General features: G+C 45.7%; 1 protein-coding gene across 1 annotated transcript in view; it reads left to right on the top strand.

The window, feature by feature from the left end:
* Window positions 1–21,835, top strand: part of GRIN3A (glutamate ionotropic receptor NMDA type subunit 3A) — a 145,706-nt gene that overhangs the window by 104,660 nt on the left and 19,211 nt on the right. The window contains exons 4-6 of the mRNA XM_084832163.1: window positions 3,818–3,963; window positions 5,247–5,362; window positions 12,154–12,305. Of these exons, the coding sequence (XP_084688289.1) occupies window positions 3,818–3,963; window positions 5,247–5,362; window positions 12,154–12,305 (414 nt within the window). The remainder of the gene's footprint in view (window positions 1–3,817; window positions 3,964–5,246; window positions 5,363–12,153; window positions 12,306–21,835) is intronic.

Here is a 21,835-nt window from a genome sequence, read left to right as displayed (position 1 = left end):
CTGCCATTGTCACCAGCTGCTTTTGCTCCTCATCCTCCTTCCCATCATTGCCACCGCTTCCTTGCTTGACAGGCAGAGAGCCAATGAGCAAGTAGGCCGTGGCATCTCCTGCTACTCTTTCTCACCACCACCAATGTCTGAGCCAGAAAGAGAGACATGTGAATAAGTAGGTTGCAATGATGAAAAGGAGGAGCAATTCCAGGAGGCTGTTGTCAGGAGCCCCCTGCTAGGGTGTGGGCCTTCAACAGGTGCCCAACCATGCCTACTTTTGACACTGGCCCTGGTGAGAAAATATTGATATATGTTGAGGCTAGGGATGTATGACTTTTGTAAAATCCATTCCATCTGCATGTCATGGATTGTCAGGTGCCTTTCATTCCGTTGCTTGCTCATTGAGAGAATCAGATTTTTTTTCCAGCTTCCTGAATTTGCACAAATTTTCAGTTGTGCAAATTTGCATTTGAACAAATCCCCCCCAAATGCACATTTTCATGCTTTAGCCTGTGGGAGAAATGCACATTTTTGGCTGGGTTCTTTTATTTTACATATTTTTCTACAACTAAATTTGTGTAAAATTCCAGGAATTAAAAAACAGTCCGCAAGTCCGTGGAATCCGTGCAACTTGGGAAAAGCCAGATCCTGCAGAGTCCACAGGTTGGATTCATAAACGTCCGAACTCATTTGATTCCACTGCAGATTTCTCCAGCATCCCTGGAGTAATGACATATATTAAAGACTCAGGAAAAGCCAGTCTGCTGCAGAATATGAGCTCATTTGATTCCATTACAGATTCCTCTGACATCCCTTGTTGGAACTTCAATAACTGAGCTCTCCGCGCTCACCATGGCAAGTGTGGCACCCTCCTCTGCCACAGAAGTGAGTGGAAATACCCCTGGCAATGACATGGGGTGATTTCCACCACCTCTCCAGCTCCACCATTGGGAGGAAGCTGGGGGTTGTTTGGCAGCTACTTGGCTGAGACATCTGGAGGGCTTTGGCCATGCCGGGCCAAATTGGGGAGGGCAAGTGTGAGAGGAGTGTAAAGGCACTCAATGCATCTTCCAACATGGGTGCCTATTAGGGTGCCCACTTATGAATTGCCAGAAGAGAGGAAATGGATCAGCAAAAAAATAAGACAAAAGAAAATGGCGATTGGCATAACATTTACATATGCTAATTTATATGTATATCTGCATATATGTAAAAAGAATTATTATAGTTTCAATAGAAATACAGTACCTCTCACCACTATGTGGAAGACTGTAGGTTCAGGTGCTAATGGTTGATGGGCAGCAGTTCTGATGGTTCTTTGGGTAGTATCCTATTGTGCCTCATGCAACAAGGCTTGTTCTTGCGATAAACTGAAAAATGAAACTTTTTCTCAAAATTGTGAATTGACATTAGAAATTCACCATATATTCTTTGAATATCCAAATGTTGGACGAATAGGAATCGCTATTTGTCTTTGCCATCTGATTATACTGAAATTTGCTACTTGCTATGACAATATTGGATAGTTGGTTGGATTTGATAGTCGTCATAAAATGATGTTTCATATTTGAGGCTCTTCAACAGTTGGTAGGCAACTCTGACTGCACATAGTAGTTGACTTGAAATAGTGATTGGTATTCGAGAGTATTTGATCCATGACTCGCAGTGGTATTTAGTATTTGACCTCTGAGAATCAGGTTTGATGCCTGCCAAAATCAAAACATTTAACAGGTGCCGACAAGTCTAAATTACTCAAATGTTGGATTTTGACGTGAAATTTCACATGTATACAATTCAGTTTAAAATGTCATATTCCATTTGATTTCGCATGTGGATGGCAAAATTGGGAACGTTAGCAAATTTTGAATATTTGCAAATGTTCATCTCAACATTGCTTCTTGCAAGCAGTGTTAGGTGAAATTGCAGATCACCATCTCCTGCCACTGAACGTGCTCATTCAAGCATTTTGGACTCTTTGCAAATAGCTCCAGCAGGGCTCTTTGTGATTACTGTAAAATCAGCCATAGACTACACTGCTTGCACACTTGGAATAATATCAGATCAGCATGTGCCCATAGCTCTTAATCCAACTATGGGCGACTCGATTTTTGCAAAGGAGAGACTTACATGTGCGCTGTATAGACAGAACACAGAATTGTGCACATTTGGGGAATCGTGACCTTACATATCATGCCATTACTTACTTGAGTGGTGTTGTCAAAAATTGTCACCCCCTGTATAAGTAAAGTGATTGCTAAGCATGCCAGGAGTCAAGGTGGGGTTGAGGGTGGGGAAAGGGTTTCTACCCGAGATCCTCCTACTCTTGGGGAAAAATACTGGGCGATCACAAGGACTTCCCTTCTCCCCCTAAGCCTCACATTCTGGGAGGGACTGAGAGCTGCACGTGTGTACTGCACTTATGCTCCTATGGAACCCTGACAAGAGAGAACAACATGCAGGAACACGCTGTCAACTAGCCCAAGCTAGGAATTAGGCTGAAGGGAAGCAGTTAAAGTGTGGAATTCGCTACCACAAAACCTAGTGTTGGCCATCAATATGGGTGGCTTTAAACAGGAGTTAGACAAATTCATGGAGGATAAGGCTATCAATGGCTACTAGTCCTGATGGCTATGTGCTACATCCAGTATCAGAGGCAGTATGCCTATGTCCACAAGTTGCTGGGGAACATGGGCGGGAGGGTGCTGTTGCACTCATGTCCTACTTGGGGATTTCCCATGGGCAGCTGGTTGGCCTCTGGGTGAACAGAATGCTGGACTAAAGAAACTCTTGGTCTGATCCAGCATACCTCCTCTTAAGTTCTTATGTGCTCTACCACTGCTTGCTTCTCCTTAGACTTGGGTCTAAAAGGGTGGGGGAAGAGAAATTGGGCTCAGAGAAAGGTGTATCTGATCCTGGCTTAGCAGCTGTGTCTTCTCTGTGCCTAATTCCCACCCCTGATAGATCCATGATAGATCCCTGTGCCTTTCCCAACCAGATTTGTTGGACTACGACTCCCATTACCCCCCCCCAGCCATCACTGGTTTACAATAGAAATTGCAGGAGTGGAGGAGCCAATCTGGATCAGACCCATAGTGTTTGGGGGAGTTAAAGTCCCCCCATTCCCCCACACTAGGGTCCCAACCTGGGGCCTTACACCTACTCTAGAGTAAAAATTCTAGCTCCTAGCTACTTCTTTAAAGCATTGTCTGTTTTGGCATGTTGACTGAGAATTGACTGAGCTTTCAGGCCCCCTGCCTGATTACCTGCTTCCAGGCTTGCCTCCAGGCTGCCACCCCTGTAAAATTTAAAATTTAGAAGAGAGGGAACTGAATGCAAAGTATGCTATTTATTTGCTTGTCTATTTCTTTAAACTGTGTATTTTTAATTATTTTTATACCGCCTTTAAAGATAAAAACCTTCTCAAGGCAGATTATAAAATAAAAATATGAAGCATATATATACACACACAAACATGGGCACATGTGCACGCTTAACTAAAACGTTAGCATTAAAATACCATTTAATATAATATTATTAACAGGCAATCCTATGAGATGTGATAAAGGTGCAATCATAGATCTAGCCGCATAGACCCAATTTATTACCTGTAGCCTTATTTCTCTATTATCTTGATCAGGGGGCTGTTGTTGCAACCTGTCACATGTCTCAGGCAGTATTACTCATTTGAAGGCTGTGATCATGTAACCTGGTTAACACAGAAATAGTGATTCGCACTGTTTTTTGTGTGGCTGGAAGGGTCACAGATTTGAGAATGTACCGCTATGAATTCTTTGCCTTTTTAAACGTATTCACATCTTTTCCTCAGCTGCACCACCCGTCACAAGGGTTTCGCTTTGGAACCGTGCGAGAAAGCAGTGCCGAAGATTATTTCAAGCAAAGTTTCCCAGATATGCACGAGTACATGAAAAGGTTCAATGTGCCTGCAACTCCAGACGGAGTGGAATACCTGAAGTAAGTGGGCATCCCGTGCTAAAAGACCCAATTGATGTGTGATGAATAGCCATTGGCAGTGTGACAATAGAACCAGTTGGATTCTCTTAGGAGCCCCAGAGCCCTGGAGATGGTCGGCACATGCCAAGTGATGTCAGAGGACAGTAGATCAGACTTCTTGTAATGTACGGGAAATTTGTTTCAATTTGGTTTTGATCAGGATTTACTCAGTTCGCACCTTCCAGACCAAGCATGGACTTGGACGCAATCTACAGTCGATGTCCGTACATTTCTGAGCTTGGAATGCATTCGACAGCAGGCGTATGTTTGAAAAACGAGCATGAAAAAATGCATGCTTTTGAAAAATGTGCACAAATACGCTTTAATCGATGGGAGAAGACTGTGTACATTTCAAAACAAAATGGGAGAAGAATGTATACATTTCAAACCAAAAGCAGGAGGAGCATGGAGGCAATCATCGCTCTGCATTTTTCTAGGCGGGCTTTTTGCCCATCTTGCTTGGGCTCTACGGAGGGAAGGCATCAGGCTGGGGAGACTGAAGGATTCTTCATAAACTGGCCTCCCCAGTCCCCTCCCCTCCTTGCCCACAGAACTGCCCCGTTTCCCTCCTCTCCGAGGTCACCTCCGAGGGGAAGGGGCAGGGAGCTCAGACTCCTGGGTCCGAGTGCTGTCTCCGACCTCAGATCCAGGAATCTGAAAAATCCTATGGCCCCCCAGAAGCTGTCTAGGGGCTATACAATTGCTCACCCCAAATATATATTTAGACAAGGTAAGGGAAACAAACAATAGAAGAAAGGAGAGATGCAATAGTAATAAGGGATAAATGCAAGCAAATGCAGTTCCATGTTCATAGGCTGCAATCCCGTGTTCACTTACCTGGGAGTATGTTCTGTGGGCCTTACTCCTGAGCGGATATGTATGGCATTGCACTATACACCTTTTAATTTTTTAAAAAGTGACTTTTTATTGTATTTCTAGGTGAAATTCATTATTTAGCATTTATAGGCCACCTTGGTTGCAATTCATGGAGGCAGCATTCAAAAAAATCAGATAAATCTGTTGACTGTTATTTCCTCTGACATCAGCATCAGATGTTTGTGTTTATTGACTTACACATTAGATTTCTGTTTGACTTTTGCAGCTGGGGTTAAAGAGTTCCTGAGGATTAGGTCAAATAGATCCAAAATTTCCATCTGGAAACAATAAGCCCTGTACGGCTGCATAGCTCCTTGTTCATTATCAAGTGATCTGTGTTGTTGCTGTTGCTATCCTTCAATTGACAGGCAAGATCCAGAGAAACTAGATGCCTTCATCATGGACAAAGCACTCCTGGATTACGAAGTGTCCATAGATGCTGACTGCAAACTTCTGACAGTGGGGAAACCGTTTGCAATTGAAGGTATGAAATAATTTCCTACGAATATGGCCTATGTATGGGCACAGCAATATTTATTTATGTTTGGATACAAATCATTTACACCAACAGGCTCACAAGCAATTTACAACAGTAAAATGACAATAAAATCCAGAACATGTCAGTACTATAAATAGTAAAAATAGGAAAATAGAAGCAAATCAATAAAATACTATCTGGCAGACAGAATGGAAAAACAGAAGAACTAAAAAGAGTAACAGAGAATCCTGGCCCCCATGAATGGCAATCCCAGAGGGGTTGGGATGGGATGGAGATCCCCTCTGTCAGGAGAGAGGGGCTATCTGTCCTGGAAGCCCCATTTTTGGCTGCAGAACACCACCAGGAATAGGGAGCTGTGTCGCCCCTGCAGTGGGCATTGAACTCTTAGGTTAGAGGTGCCAAGATAGTGATAAATCAGATCCAGGTTTACTGATAAAGGAGTACTTTATTGAGTAACTTACAGCACACAGGCGTACCCAATGGTTGGATCAGACAGCTTCTCTGAACCCAGAGCCATGGGGTACAATGGGTCTTATACGCTACATGTTGGCAATAAGGCAGCATAAGAGCAGTAAGTGTCCCTAACGTTCATTCCCAGCATAGGCCAGCAGTGCCTGGTTCTCCAGCACAGCTACGTAAGATAAACAGACTTTGCTTCCCAGGCACATCAGAGATAAAGACTCTCCTCATTAGCAAGGAATGCACTAGGAGCCTCACTTCCCACCTTTTGACTCATCTGGATAAATCAAGAGGCCTGTTAAAGGGAACAGCAGCCCTCTGACCAAAGTCAGAGAGCATCATGGATCTAAGCCCTTCTACAACTACTAATAGCTTGGTTCAGGCCTGGGGCCTTACAGGAGCGGGAGGCTGTGAAACAAGGTATTCCAGAGGCAGGGAACTGGTGGGTCGGAACCAGCTGTGGATCCTGTCAGTGGAGGCTGGTGGCTCCGATTTTGGTGGGGCTATGTCCGGTTTCAGTCAGAACCAGCCAGAACTCTAAAGGGGTTATCCAAGGTGCTGAGTCTATTTTGGGGATAGGGTTCAGCACCTTGGATAGCTTCTTTAGAGTTCTGGCTGGTTCTGCCTGGAATCCGGACTGGATTCACAGTCCCACTGAGATCGGAGCTGCCAGGCTCCACTGGATCCAGTAGATCTAAAGCATTTCTATTCCCCTCAGAGCAACCTGGATTGGGCCTCTCAACTGCACTAGCCTGGAGCTAGTGAAGCTAATTTCTTCCATATTGCTTTCAATGGGGTGTGTGGGTGATTTTTTTGATCTTTTTTTTGAAGAATCCTCCGTTCTGAAAAACCTGGCAAAACCATCCCTCTTTCTCTAGCTGGAGCTGTTCACTCTCCTGCTGACCCCACTTGGAGTTGAACTCTTAGGCTGCAATCCTGTACCCGCTCACCTGGGACTACGTTCCATTGAACTCCTTGACATGAGTCCCATTGAACCTATTGACATATATAAGACTGCACTGCTGTTGTGTGTTTTCCTCTCTGGAGTATTTTTTTGCCGCTGGGCATCCATGACTGACATCAATAGTTGTGACAGCACAAATAACTTCCACCACTGCCCGCAGCAGATCAGCTTTTCCTGAGTCACACGGACTCCGCTGACTAAAAAGGCCCAATTTCTGGTTGCCGCTCACCATTTCTGCAATGCAGTGCCAGCCCCAGATTTTTGAGGGAAAATTTAGCCGTAGAGAAATACGTAAAATAAAATAAAAAAACACTGGCCAAAATTGTGTATTTCCCCCATAGGCTAAAGCATGAAAATGCACATTTTGGAGGTGTCTTCGCATTTTTTTTTGGGGGGGGGGATTTGTGCATTTTTGCAAATGCAAATTTGCGCAAATACAAATTTGTGCAAATTTGAGAAATTGGAAAAAATCTAATTCAGTCAATGAGCAGACAATGGAACAAAAGGCCCCTGACAATCCATGAAATGCAGATGGAACAGATTTTACAAAATCCGTGCAGCCCTCATCTCAACATATATCAGTGTTTTCTCAGCAGGGCCATGCATCCCTACTCAAGCCTGATTCCTACACAAAGAATCTGATCTCACTTGGCCCATTTTGTGCTGTTGGTACACATTTGCATGCTGCGTTGGGCTCTGCCACTGTCTTGCCCAAATGGCCATCTTGCTTTTTCAACCAAAGAGGCGGTTGGGCTTGAGAAGCTGCTTGTCTGGCAGCTCTGCTGAATTGAGGCTGACATCAGGGTAATTGAAAGCATGGCTTGGAAGCCCAGCCTGCCAGCAGCACTTTCTTATGACCCCAGGACACATTAGCAGCCATAAGGCTATGGGTTTCATGCCTCCAGGAAGGACAATCAGAGCCGGGAATGACTGATGCTCTGCTTTCCTCCTGCCTTCCCCCACTTTCCTCAGCAATTTATCCACCCTCCACACCCAATGAACTCTGTATCAGACCTGGAACATCCTCAAACATGGAATGGATGCTCGACATGTTGGATGAAGCCGAGAGAAGTTGGAGGGCTCCACCTGTCATTTCGATTTCGGTGCTCCCATCTTAAAGACTTCAGAGGTGTTGCGATCCATCCTAACCAGTTAGAAAAGCCATGTAAAAATCGCCATTCCTGTGGATGCTGTCTCAAATTACCATATCCCTTGGAACCTCATATTGCAGGGTCCATGTCAGAGGTACAGAACCTCAGGTCTGGGGCCAAATCCAGCCCTCCCCAGGGGGCCACACCCCATTCCCCTGGTCTCCTCCCCCCCCCCACTGATCATTTGATGGTTTTCCAGCTTTTGTGCATTCTCAGTGGTTGAAATGCCTCTCCTAAGGCTTTGTTACTAGTAGGAAGAGTTTAAGCTAAAACCTGCTGGAATTGTTGATATTTTGGCCCTGCCCATTTATTTTGTTGATATTTTTGTTGATATTTTAGCCCTGCCCATTTTGCCTTTGGCTCCACACACCACTGGAGTGCAGCCCCCGAGAGCTGTTCCAAAACGGAATTCAGCCCTTGGGCTGAAAGAGGTTCAACATCCCTGGTCTACATCTTTGCTAACATAGCTAGCATGCATGTTTAAATGTCAATAGCTTTGCTAGTGAGGTCTCCTGTGCGGTATTTTAAGGAGGCTCTCAAAATCTGTACTGCCAAACCTGAGAGTTTGGGCAGGGGGCAATTTCAAATAGGATACACCAGGGGTGGGGAACCTGAGGCCCCCCAGATGTCATTGGACTACAATTCCCATCATCCCTGACCATTGGCCATACTGCGTGGGGTTAGAGTTGGAGTCCAACAACATCTGACAGGCCAGAGGTTCCCCACTTCTGTAATGTGTGTTCCTCTCAGAAACATGGTAACTACAGGCTTGATATCCAGGGTGTCCTTTCAGGAGCTGCTACTCTCTGAGCTGCTACGGCTATATCTTTGTGAGAATCCAAAGGCCTCCTAGACAGCCCCAGTAGGTTTGCTGAGTCTTTCCTCGCTCCACCTCTCATCACTGTGATTGGTCACTGTCCTTTCCTGTCCCTAGATCAGAGTGGGCAGAAAGATCTCCAGATGTTTTGGACTTCAACTCCCAGAAGCTGCTTCCAGCATGGCCAGTGCTCAGGAATGCTGGAAGCTGACATCCAAAACATCTGGAGATTCACTTTCTGCCCAGCCCTGTCCTAGATAAACTTATCCTTCCCCTTAGCAGACTATGAGTAGACTATGAGTGGTCTGCTCATGCAACAGAATATGGTAGAAATGGATTATTAAAAGTTCTGAGGTGGCATAATGGACTGTACCACTTTAGGCTACATCTAGTAGATTGCATTTTAATGCTCCCCTATGTGGAAAATCCTCTGCAAGTAGAAAGCTATCACGAGAGAGAGAGGACTAGGCTAGAACCCTCTGATGCACGTGTTCATCCTTTTTATTATTATTATTTCCAGGGATTTTCTCACCATCACCATGGGGGAAGCATTAAAAATGGCTCTCTAAAGATTATTGTGTATTTCTGAAAGCTATGGGGTTTTCCCAAGCCTGCTGATAACCCGCTTCTTATGCTCAGATGGTGCCATTTTGGCTACGTAAGGAGCCACACATTGAAATGAGTATATAGGATGACCTGTAGGATTTAATAGCAACTGTTGAATCAAACCTGCTCCTGTTGTCATCGCCATACTTGGATTTAGTTCCTTGGTCACTTAAGTGTGACCAAGAGATGGAATCCAGGAACTGGCATATATAGATAGATAGATTGATTCTCAAGTTGCAGCTCTTCAGAGCATCCTTGGATTGTTTCCCTCACCTAGAATTACTTCTCTAGTGGCTAAATCCAAGTCCACAAGAAGTCTTCGACATGCTCTATCTTTCCATGAACTTGCATCCAATTTCCTGTCCCTGTCTCTCTAATAGAGTTGGACTTTCCCTTCCTATAGCATCACTATGTCCTCCCCATATATGCACTTAGCTGATTAAAATGGGCAAGGCCTTAGAGCAGGTCATCTCAACTGGCTAAATATAGTTTCTTGTGTATATGCACATATACACTACACAAATTGCCTAATTTCCTAGTTGTGTATATGGCACTGGGGCTGCAGACCTCCTGCTGCTTTTTAGCTTTGTGCACATGGCTTAGTAGGCTATATGCTTCTACCACAAGTAGTCATGAATTTGCATGTGTTAAAAGGGTGATTATACAAGCAATTAGCCATCTCCCTGCTGGCAAATTGCAGAGTTGTTTGTGAATTCACCCACTTAATAGACACGATAGCTTATTTAAAACAAAAACAAAAACTGGAGTGAACCTGATGTCTCCTTGTTTTGTGCCGAGCAGGTCCCAGGGCAGTTAGAGGTGTTGCGACAGTACAGTAAATGTGCCATGCAAAAGACATGCACATTTTTCTCTCTGAATTAATTTGCATGATCATGGAGGGAGTGGAAAAAAGCCATGGTGGTTTATTTTCCCTCCCCACACACGTTGCACATCGGTCACAAGCCATCTAATTAGCAAAATTTCCCTCATCAGGCACGGGTTGCCGTGACATCCAAACCCGGTGAGGATGGGTGGCTGGGGGGGTTTACAAACCACCTTGAAACCCATGGTGGTTTTTAAACCACCCCAGCCACCCTCCCTTGCCAGGTTCGGATGTCATGACAACCTGCGCCCAGCAAGGATAATTATGCTAATTAGGCAGCTCAGGACCAGCATGCACGCTGAGGAAAAACAAGCCACGATGGTTTATTTCCCCCTACAGCCTTGTGACTTTGCAAACCTGCCCAGTCTTTCTTTCTTGCTATCTACACACACACCCACACACCAGGGCTGGCCCTACTGTTAGGCAAAGTGAGGCAGCCATCTCAGGGTGTAGAGCCTGTAGAAAACAACATACTGGAATTTAATAGGGATAAATGCCAAGTTCTTCACCTAGGAAAAAGAAACCAAATGCACAGTTACAAGATGGGGGATACTTAGCTCAACAACACTACAAGCGAGAAGGATCTTGGAATTCTTGTAGATCACAAGCTGAATATGAGCCAACAATGTGATGTGGCTGCAAAAAAGGTAAATGCTATTTGGGGCTGCATTAAGAGAAGTATAGCTTCCAAATCCCAGGAAGTACTAGTTACCTTCTACTCAGAACTGGTTAGGCCTCATCTGGAGTACTATGTCCAGTTCTGGGCACCACAATTTAAGAAGGATGCAGACAAACTGGAGAGGATTCAGAGGAGGGCAACGAAGATGATCAGGGGACTGGAAACAGAGCCCTATGAAGAGAGACTGAAAGAACTGGGCATGTTTAGCCTTGAGAAGAGAAGAATGAGAGGAGCTGATGATAGCACTCTTCAGGTACTTGAACAGTTGTCACAGAGAGGAAGGCCAGGTTCTCTTCTTGATCCTCCCAGAGTGCAGGACACAGAATAATAGGCTCAAGTTACAGGAAGCCAGATTCTGGCTGAACATCAGGAAAAACTTCCTGACTGTTACAGCAATACAGCAGTGGAACCAATGACCTGGGGAGGTGTTGGGCTCTCCCACACTGGAGGCATTCAAGGTAAAGCTGAACAGCCATCTGTCAGGGATGCTTTGACCTGGATTCCTGCATTGAGCAAGGGGTTGGACTCAATGATCTTGTAGGCCCCTTCCAACCCTACTATTCTATGATTCTCTGCTGGGGGTGCAGCAGTGAGGTGTTGGAGGGCAGTACTATGGATGCTACACAGCCTGCCCTGCACCTCCTAAATGACCTCGCTTGTTGTCCTCAGGTGTGGCGGAGGATGCTGCCTCATTGCCAGTATTGAAGTAAGCTTCAGAGATTACTCTGGTTGGCTTCTACATATGGTAGCACCAGTAGTAACCCAAGGTGCCCCCTGTCTCGAAATACCCCTGGGCTGTAGATATTTCAAATGGCAGACTAGAGTCCTCCCAGCCAGCAGATCTCCTCATAAGTAAGCAGCTCCACTGGGGGCACTTACTTACGTGCAATGGTTCTTCTGCTCTTTTTCAAGGTCCAAACTGCTCACCTGCCAATAGCAGCATCAGAAGGAGGAGAAGGGGACAAGGATAGATCACTTTGATCTCTCTTCCTCCCAGAAAAGGAGTGAACCCAGCTGTAGGATAAATGTAGGGAATCATTTTCTAACCATCTGTGTTGCATAGGACCAGGGATCCAGAGAGGTTGTAGCATCTTTTTCCATTTATGATGATAATGGGCAACCATCTATCAAAGCTTAGGTTTGGGTATTGTTATTTAGACATTATTGCAGAAGGATGACCTCACAGGAATTACACCAGCTTTTCTGTCTTTCCCTAGGGTATGGGATTGGCCTTCCTCCAAACTGTCCACTAACCTCAAATATTTCGGAACTGATCAGCCAATACAAGTCCCATGGCTTCATGGACGTCTTACATGACAAGTGGTACAAGGTCGTGCCATGCGGAAAACGAAGCTTTGCTGTGACAGAGGTAAGAGACTTTCCATGGCTACGCCTCTGACAGTGACATCATTATCGTCTGCGTTCATATGCTTACTTAACCCCTGTAGAAGAACATGGCATATGGCAAGGCAGGGGAAGAAAAGATTATTGGCTTTTAATATAGAGAGCTGTTGCAGGCAGAGTAATTTCAAGAGAAGTGGTGAGATCAAACAGTCTTCCCCAACCTGGTGTCTTCCTGCTGTGTCAAATTATAACTTTCATCACCCTCAGTCAGCATGACTGGGGATGATGGGAATTGTGATCCATCCTCTTGGGTCTCATCCATTATCCCCAACCTTGGGCGCCAGGCTGGGGAAGGCTGGGTTAGAACAGAAAGGCAGCAGCAGTGTGGTCACGCAGTGTGTTTTCTCGAGATGTTCTTGAAGCAGTGAGCTGCTGAAAGTGTTGGAGGCAGTTATACGGGGTAGATAGAGGCAGCTGCAGCTGCGGTGGGTCCGTGTTCTTTATATTTGGGTTTGGGTGTCTGAAGAACAAAGAAAGCATAGAGACAGAAATATTAGCGTGGGCCTGAGTGCAGCACTTGGGTAAAATGTCATATGATGTTTGGTTCGTTGACCCACGGACAGTTTTAGCAACTGTGGTAGGATGAATACAGAAAACTGTCATTCATGGTGTAAATGGAGCTGCTTGCTAAGCTAGTCCAGCTAAGCGGTGAAGAGAATTTGGCTCTGCTGGTTGCTTTTTATGTGCAGCCACACAAAGGGTGGCCAGGTTCCTACTCTACAGAAGACAGTCCTCTATTTTGGAGAGCTGGCAGAGGAGAGTCATGTATATGAAGAGGTGTCTGGTCCAACTCTGGTTTATTTTCAAAGAACCCTAAGAAGGGAGAGCAGCAGGGGCCTTGAAGTTGCCCATCCACAGTGAGGCTGAGCAGGCACACAGGTCACGTAGTCACTTTTCTCCCTACGGTGAGATATATGGTATTTCTATTTAAATTGGAGTTATTGTTTCTATCGTTCTTATTGCACCTACACATATACATTTGCACATGCAAATGTTATGCAAATTGGGGTCCTCTTTTGGGGGTGATGCATTTCCTCTTTTGTGGCGATGCTTAAGTGGCCACCCTAAGCCACCATGGCCTGGGTGCTGCTTCTTTTGTGGTGTGATCCCGCCCAGGCTGTTGGGGGTATGTGTGTGAATGAAACAATCACATTAGGCGGCCAAATACTTGGGTCTCATCCATCCAGTTGGAACCCTGCTATGTGACTGGCTCCACCCATTCGGTTGCTTCATTCATACACACTCCCCAGTAGCATGTAATCACAACACAGGGTAGTGTCAGCTCCAGATTTGGGGGGGGGGGCTGTGAAGGTTTGAGGCCTTCAGAGGCAAGGTAAAAAGGTCAGGCCTAGAGGCCTGCAGGTTTTTGTTGGGAGAGGGTAACCCTGAGAAGAGTACTTTTATTTCCCCGGTTAAGTTTCATTTTCCTGAGTTAGGTTTCATTTCTCCAGATTTGAAACAGTACTTCTGGTTTGGGGGTAGGAGAGAGGAAGACCACAGCATGAAAAGAGAGCAAGAAGAAGCACCCTGGAGAAGTCTAAATGCAGCTAGGGTAGAGGGACTTGCGATTTCACAGCTTTTATTTTCTCTTAATACCTTTTTATCACTCAGCTGTATTGAGAAAATACCTTTAGTTGTGATTTGCTTGTTTTAATTTACCAGTAAACTGTTGTGTTAAACCCCAGGTGTCTAGAGTGCCAATCACCCCATGTCTATAGCCTAAACCCCCATGTTATTGGGAAGGGAGAGTTTAAAAGAAGGGAGGTGAGACTCTTAAGGATACAAGAGATCCTTAAACAGTTGCTCAGGGGGTCCAGGTCGTAAAAGGAACCCTGATAGGGGTCCTTCGGCAAAATGGCCTCCATGGGGCCTACCACCGAGCCACTGTCACCTCTGCCCATTTGTGTGTCCTCTCCTAGGCCAAATCCACACCACTGCCCAGAAGGACAGGAGAAGAGGAAGTGGAGCCTACTGCTTCTTGTCTTTGGTTGCACAGTTGGGCAGAGCAGGTCAACAGGCAGCAACAGGAAAGAGAGAAGCAGGGCTAGGGAGCTCTGGGGGTCAGCAGTGGGTCCCTTGCTGGGGTATGGATCTCATCATTGCCAAGCGATGGCAACCACTGCCTTGGGGAAGCAGGCCACACATCGATATGGGTGCAAATGAAGGCAGCCCATTGTTCCCCCGAATTCCTGGCCTGGTGCAGATGTGCAGTAATACATCCTCCAACACTTCCTATATGAAAATAGGGGACACTCCTTTGGACATGAAACTCCCTGTTCCCACATCAAGAATGACTGACTCACCGAGTTCCTCCACCTCCCATTACAAATTTCGAAAGGCTCTTCTCCACTGGCTTCACTCTGTAATCATTCATTCTACGATGGCATTTTGTATCCACGGACATGAATGTTCTAGAATCGAGCAGGAGGAGGAGCAGGGCCAGGACATTCCATGCATTGACACTGGGCCCCCAGCAGGGGAGTGGGCCTTGGAAGCTGCCCAACAATGTCTACCGCTGGCACCAGCCCTGCTTTCCTCCCAATGCAAATAGCAGCTTCAAGGGGTGATTTTTGAACTCCTGCTTTAAACAGAACAACCAACGAGTACCTGTTACAGGTTTCAAAATGCTTATTGAAAGCCAGATGTGTTCCTGGTTATCCAGCAACAGTGTTGGTCTAAAACAAAATGTTCTTGGGGAAAGGCCAGATTTTGTTTTTGTTTTAATGCAGCATGTCTGTGCCCAGAAAACTGTATAATCCATGCTGTCTTGGTACTTTACATTTTGGAACATCATTCTCTGGGACAAAACTCTCCTAAAAGAGGACCATTGGCAATGTTGGTTACCCGGAAGTATAGTTACAGGGAAACGCTAGATTTGCCAGGGAAAAGCTGGCTTACGAAATGCATAATGGACATTGCTTCTTCTTTTTTCCTGCAGTGAAGGGCTTTGTAGTTCAAAAAAAAGAGGCTGGCAAGGTGCTGGGTTTTTTAAAGCACTTCCTGGCAACTCTGCAATGAAAATGTCTAATGGGGTTTGCTTAGAAGGCTACTACTGAACTGAGTTAAATGCTAAACCACAATAGAGCAAATTTGTGATGAGGTTTGAGAACATAGGGATGGCGGAACATTCCGCCACGGATTTCAGTGAGGCCGAATGCACTGGCATTCGGCCCCCTGAAACTAGGGATGTACGAAAGGGACTTACCTTGTCCCGCAGCTTTTTTCGCGGTGGGGGGGAGGTGCTTCGCTTCTCCCCCCGAAGTTCATGCGAGGGGGGGGAGGCTTCCCGCCTCACCCGGCTGAAATTTAGGCCGGGCGGGAGGCACCCCATCCCTCGCCGGCGAAAGTCAGGCTGGGTAGAAGCGCCCCGTCTACCCGGCCACGAAAAAAACAAAAACAAAAACCACCCCCGTGATAGGCTACGTAACGATTAACGTGGCCTATCACGGCTAGATTTGCAAAGTCAGCCGTGATAGGCCACGTTAATCGTTACGTAGCCTATCACGGGGGTGGTTTGTTTGTTTTTTAACTTTCCTTGTAATGGCGGCGGCGGCAGCCGGTCAAAAGACCGGCTGTCGCCCCCGCCCCTGACAAAGACCCGATGAACCGCCGCCGGGACCCGCTGCCAGGAGGGACATTCATGAAAGGTAAGTCCCATCCCGGGGGTGGTGGGGGGGGTGGCGGAGAATTTCACCGCCGATTTCAGGGGGCCGAATGTGTTGGCAGTCGGCCCCCCGAAGTTTCGGGGAGAAATTCTCCCCCATCCCTACCCGAAACCCATGGCGGAACGGCCTACCACCCCCCACCCGCCCACGGAACCCCCCCCAGGATGAAGCTTACCTGGGGCGGATGTTCCGGCGGCGGAGGCTCCAGCGGTGGCTCCGGCGGCAGCAGCTGGTCTCTCGGCCAGCTGCTGCAGACTCAAATGGTGGCCGCTGTAGCGGCCGCCATTTGCGTCCAGCCAGGCTGCTATGATAGGCTACGTAAGTATTTACGTAGCCTATCATGGCAAAGGCAGCCACGCAAATGGCGGCCACCACGCCATTTGTGTAGCTGCCTTTGCCATGATAGGCTACGTAAATACTTATGTAGCCTATCACAGCAAGCTAAAAAAAAAAAAGCATACGCGAATGGCAGCGGCTACAGCGGCTGCCATTTGCGTTCCCTTTTTTTCGCTGTTTTAGCCTACGTAAATATTTACGTAAGCTATTATGGCGAAAAAAAGGGGAACACAAATAACGTAGTGGGCGCTATTTGCGTTCCCCTTTTTTTCGCTGTAATAGCTTACGTAAATATTTACGTAATCTAAAACAGCAAAAAAAAGGGAACGCAAATGGCGGTCGCCGTAGCCACCGCCATTTGCATATGCTGCTTTTTTTTTCCGGAAGGCTGCCCAGCGGCCGGATGTCCGGTTGCGGGCGGCACTGGCCGGCGGCTCTGCGGAATGTCCACGGAGCGGAGCCGGCCAGATTAGGATTTCGGGGGGAGGTGCGGTGCGCCTCCCCCCCACCATGAATCACCCTGTCGAAAAGGTAAGTGACTTTCGTACATCCCTACGAGAACCGTAGTTAATCTGTACTGGAAGAGAGGCATCTAGTGGAACCTTTGGGCATTGCACAGATTGGTCATGAGGGATGCTGAAAAAACACACTTTTATCCCCTAGAATTTGAAGCCTTGTTCAGGGGTTTACTGAAACATTGCAGCCCACAGGATAGAATTCATGTTAAGTAGTAAAACACGCACACTACCTAACTGATTAACTTTCATAAATCTGATTGATCAGCTAGAACCTGGAATTAATTCATTGACAAGAAATCAGATACAGATTATGATAGGACCAAAGTGAAGCATTTTGAAGACTCGTTCAAGCCAAATGGAGGAGATTAGTTAGCGCAGGTGTTTAATTTATCAATGTAGATTAGTGGGGCTTTGAATTGTTTACATTCGGTTGAGACATGGCCAAAGCAATTTGTTTTAGTAAATGATTAAGCAATCCTAACTATTTGCACAGGGACTGTGTATGCCAAAGAAATTACTAATGGCACAAGGCTGTAGTTGTCCAGAGATTGCTCATGCATTTTGTTCTTTTATTTGTTTCTTCTGAGAAACCACCCTTCAAAAAAGGCTCTCCCAGGGCAGCTTAATGTAGTAACTTGAAACAATAACATAATAATAAGATGCCATTTGAAACACACACACACACACAATTTAGAAAAACCAAAACCACAATGCAAAGCAGCATAAAAATCACCATTGGAGATTAAACAGATTTAGGGCACAATCCTATGCACGTTTAGACAGAGAAAAGGCCTACAACTCCCAGCATTCCCCAGCCAGCCATGTTGGCTGGGGAATGCTGGGAGTTGTAGGCCTCTTCTCTGTCTAAACGTGCGTAGGATTGTGCTGTTAATATGCCTGGAATGTTTTTATATATGTATATATATATGCATGCCTGATACTGAAATGACAACAAAGTAACCCTCCTAGTGGTGTCCCAAGATTTCAGAGGTCAGGTCCATGATGGCATGGAATAGGGCCTCCACTCTCTGGAACCCCCTACCACTACAAATTAGACAGGCACTAACCTTTCTGGGTTTTCATTGCCTACTGAAAACATACTTTCTCCAACAAGCATTCCAGGAAGGTAATCTTGTCTTCTGTATACAGTAATAATGTACAGTATTTAATTATGATCTTATACTGTATTGTTTTGTACATTGCTTAAAAATTCTTTTTAATGTAAGCAGTTCGTAAATATCATTAAGTAAATAGTAGTAATATCATTAAGTAAATATCATTAAGTAATATCATTAAGTAATATCATTAAGTAGGGGCCGTGATGGCTTAGTGGTTAAGATGCTGAACTGCAGACCGGAAGGTCGGCAGGACAGCAGTTCCAGACCCGAGTGCCACGTGATGGAGTGAGCTCCCGTCTTCAGTCCCAGCTCCTGCCAACCTAGCAGTTCGAAAGCAAGAAATTGCAAGTAGATAAATAGGTACCGCCTTGGCGGGAAAGGTAACAGCATTCCATGCACCTCGGTGTTCAGCGTTCCGGCCACATGACCACGGAAGCATCTTCGGACAGCGCTGGCTCTTCGGCTTAGAAACGGGGATGAGCACCACACCCTAGAGTCGGACACGACTGGTTGGGGACACCTTTACCTTTTTTTTTACCTAATATCATTAAGTAAATAAACAAGCAAATAAAGTTATGCTGTGCATAAAAAAAATATATCCCAGGAGGGACAATCACATGGTAAACATACCATCTTGTCCTGGCCATAGTTATTTTTAAGGAAATATTTAAGACTAGGTTATTTCTCTTGCACAGAGGTGTCTTCCGTGGAAGCTACCACACTAATACCCTTCAAGCTGTGTATAAAGGGTAGCGAATCATTATCAAAGAAAATAATTAAGGGTGTTTTGATGCAAGAGGCTTAAAAGTGGGTCCTGCTTATTTGGCAAGCAATGTGATGATTCAAACTATTTCAAAATATCCCCCCCCCCCCGAATATATATATTTTTAAGCCAACACTGGCCAGAATGCTCACTGGCATTACAAATGCTGCTCTTCCACACCACACTCCCTTCTCTGCTGCATTAACACCCATCAGAGATTCACTTAATGGGCAAGAGAGGCTCAAGCACGTCCTATGAAAGCGCCCAAAGCCTCATAACAGTTCCCTCGGCTGAAGCTGTGAATTTCTGCTGGCTTCACTGCAATCTCTCTGGGCTTAAAGGATGATAAAGAGGATATTCTTCATTGTGTACATTCTGCAATGGGACCTGGATCCTTGTAATCAACAGAGCAAGGTTTCATATCATTTTCCGCCCGGTATATTTTTTGATGAAATTTTTTGGCTGGCACGCAAGGGCATGTCGGCAAAGAGTAATGGCACTGCCGTGCCCATATCTGTAAGCGAAATATTGATTGTGATGACCCTTTTCAACGATGAAATATCCATCTTCTTGTTTTTGTCACTACCTCGGTAGCCTCGTAATCCATTTTTAGACACACAGTACATTTGCACTTTTTTCCCAGATGAAATACCCCTCGCATTTGTTTCAGGATGCTTCTTTCACGGTCATTGGGGGGTGGGGGGTTGAAATACAAACTTGCTTTAGAAAATGTTCTGTTTTCCTCCAGGCGAATTGTTTGCCAGACTCATCTACTTGGGTGTCAGTGGCTTCATTGTTTTAAGCTCTTTTAGGAAATAATAGTTGTCTTGAAGGAGCAGAGGCCAAGCTGCATTAGGAAGGTTCAGACATCTCCAGTAACACAGGAAAGAGATCGAAATATGGCACTGAGAAGCATAATGGTTTGTAGGATCTTCAGGCGGATCTGTACAACAAAGTCCTGGTAGATCGGTTTTAAACCACTCTCGCTGGTATAGCTCCCACCACCACAGAATCTTGGAAATTATAGTTTGGGACATGTGCCAAGAATTCTGCAAGACATCCCTCCCCACCACAAAACAAAAACTGAAGTCCCCATGGAGAGAAGGCATGGCAGCGAAATCAGCTTCAGTTAGTGGTGGACGAACTTCCCTCAAAATCCATTATTTTATTTTATTTTAAAGATGCTTTTTAAAAAAGCCTCTACCTGACGTTCTTTACTTGGGGATTGCTTGGGGGAAAAAATAGGAGAAGCTTTCCCTGTAAGCGTCCCCTATCCCCTTCCAAACCCCAATCAAGCAGCATTTTATGCTTCATGCCTGGAGGAGAGTCGTACTGTATGCATAACAACTTTTTTATTATTATTCATTACATTTATATCCCACCTTTCTTCCGTCATGGAACTCAAGGTGGCTCCATGTGGTTCCCAGGTGGTCTCCCCTCCAAGCGCTGACCAGACCCAGACCTGCTTAGCTTCAGCCAGGTGGCTGCCTCACGTGCCTTCAGACCATGCCCTGGGAAACAACTACATTTAGCACTGATATATGGTACTTCCCCTCCCCTCATTCTGAGATATATAAATAGACAAGAGGCAGCAGTGGCAGTGCTTATTGTCTTTTGAGGTGGGGGGGGGTCAGTAGCTGGAAACAAATGGGGGGGGGCCTTTCTTGGGCCTAGTGCTATCCCCAGGTTTTTGAGGGCCCTTGGGCAAGACACCTTTACTGTGCCCCCTCCCTCGTCAAGTCTACTTTCTCACACCGTTATCACCAGCTGTCACCCTCTTTCTCATGATTGCTACCCTTTGCTCGCGTGACAAGCAGAGAGCCGCTAAGCGAGGAGTCCATGGCATCTCCTGCTCCTCCTTCTCACCATCACTGTTGTCTGGGCCAAAGTGAGAGGCAAGTGACCAAGCAGGTTGCAACCGTGAAGCAGAGGAGTAACTCCAGGGGGCTCTTGTCTGTTCCCTCTGCGACCCTCCTTGATTGACGCTGACCCTCCTTGTGTCCCCACCGCTTACATCTCCAGGGCCTTTATCCTGAGTCTCAGGCTTCTCGATACTGGTTGCCTGGCATTCCTATCCTCCATCACAGTTAGCGCTTTCCATCTGCTAGAATGCAGCTGTCCTGAAAAGAGCCCAGGAGGCACAAATTTATTCCCTCCTAGCCACCCCCACAGCATCTCTGAAAGGACATATTTATACTAAAAGCTTAGATCATTTTTCACTTGTCGGGCGTCTCCCATGGAATAATGGGAACTGTATTCTTTCTGGTGTGGTGCTGAGTTTCTCTGTTAAAGTTCCACAGCCCCTTCACCCATTACAGAGCAATTATTTGGGGGTTTCCTGGAAAAGGGGCGTGAGATGTTCAGCTAGCTTAAGGCTGCAATCCTGTGCCCACTTACCTGGAAGTAATGGGACTTACTTCCAAGTAGACATATATAGGATACTGCTGTACGTCTTTAGTGTAGATGTTGCACCGAGGAAGGGAAATCTTCCAAGTGCATCCCAAGGAGAGTGACCAAAATTGCTAAACATAAGAACTTCACAACCCCCCGCCCCCAATCATATACTTTGAAACCTGCCACCTTCCCACAACTATCAGTTTTCACCTTTCTCTTTTTAGAAGCTAAACTACTGTCAGAATAAGGGGAAATGCCATTTTCATTCATTTGGATGTAATGGGAAAAGAGAAGAGACACTCTGAAATGTAAATATTTTGCAACGGGGTGCATGTCCAAGGAAATACTTACACGGTGGAGTCCTTGTAAGAAAAAAAGCACAGATATCTAACCTTCTCGGACTTCGTCCATTCCTGCTTTGATTTGGCATCAGCTTGTTCAAATTAAAGAAGGTCCTTTTCCCCTCTATTAAGTAAATGGAATCGTTAAGCTCATTACTTAATTAATCAAGCCAAGCTTCCATATTTTATTCTTAATATGAAGGGAATGATCTTGAATTGGAAACCTTTCTCCGATGGTGCATTCATTATAAAGCATACTTCAGGGCCAGTAAAAGAGATTAGATTAAAGAAATGCAACCTGTAGAGAGCAAAAAGAAAGGGGGGAAAAACCATTACTGAAATTGGCATACCATGGAGCTG

This window comes from Heloderma suspectum, chromosome 2 (assembly GCF_057233095.1).
Source record: "Heloderma suspectum isolate Gila_16-S chromosome 2, 16-S_ref, whole genome shotgun sequence".
In the NCBI taxonomy this organism is placed as follows: Eukaryota; Metazoa; Chordata; class Lepidosauria; order Squamata; family Helodermatidae; genus Heloderma; species Heloderma suspectum.
This window is presented reverse-complemented; position numbering and strand designations above follow the sequence as displayed.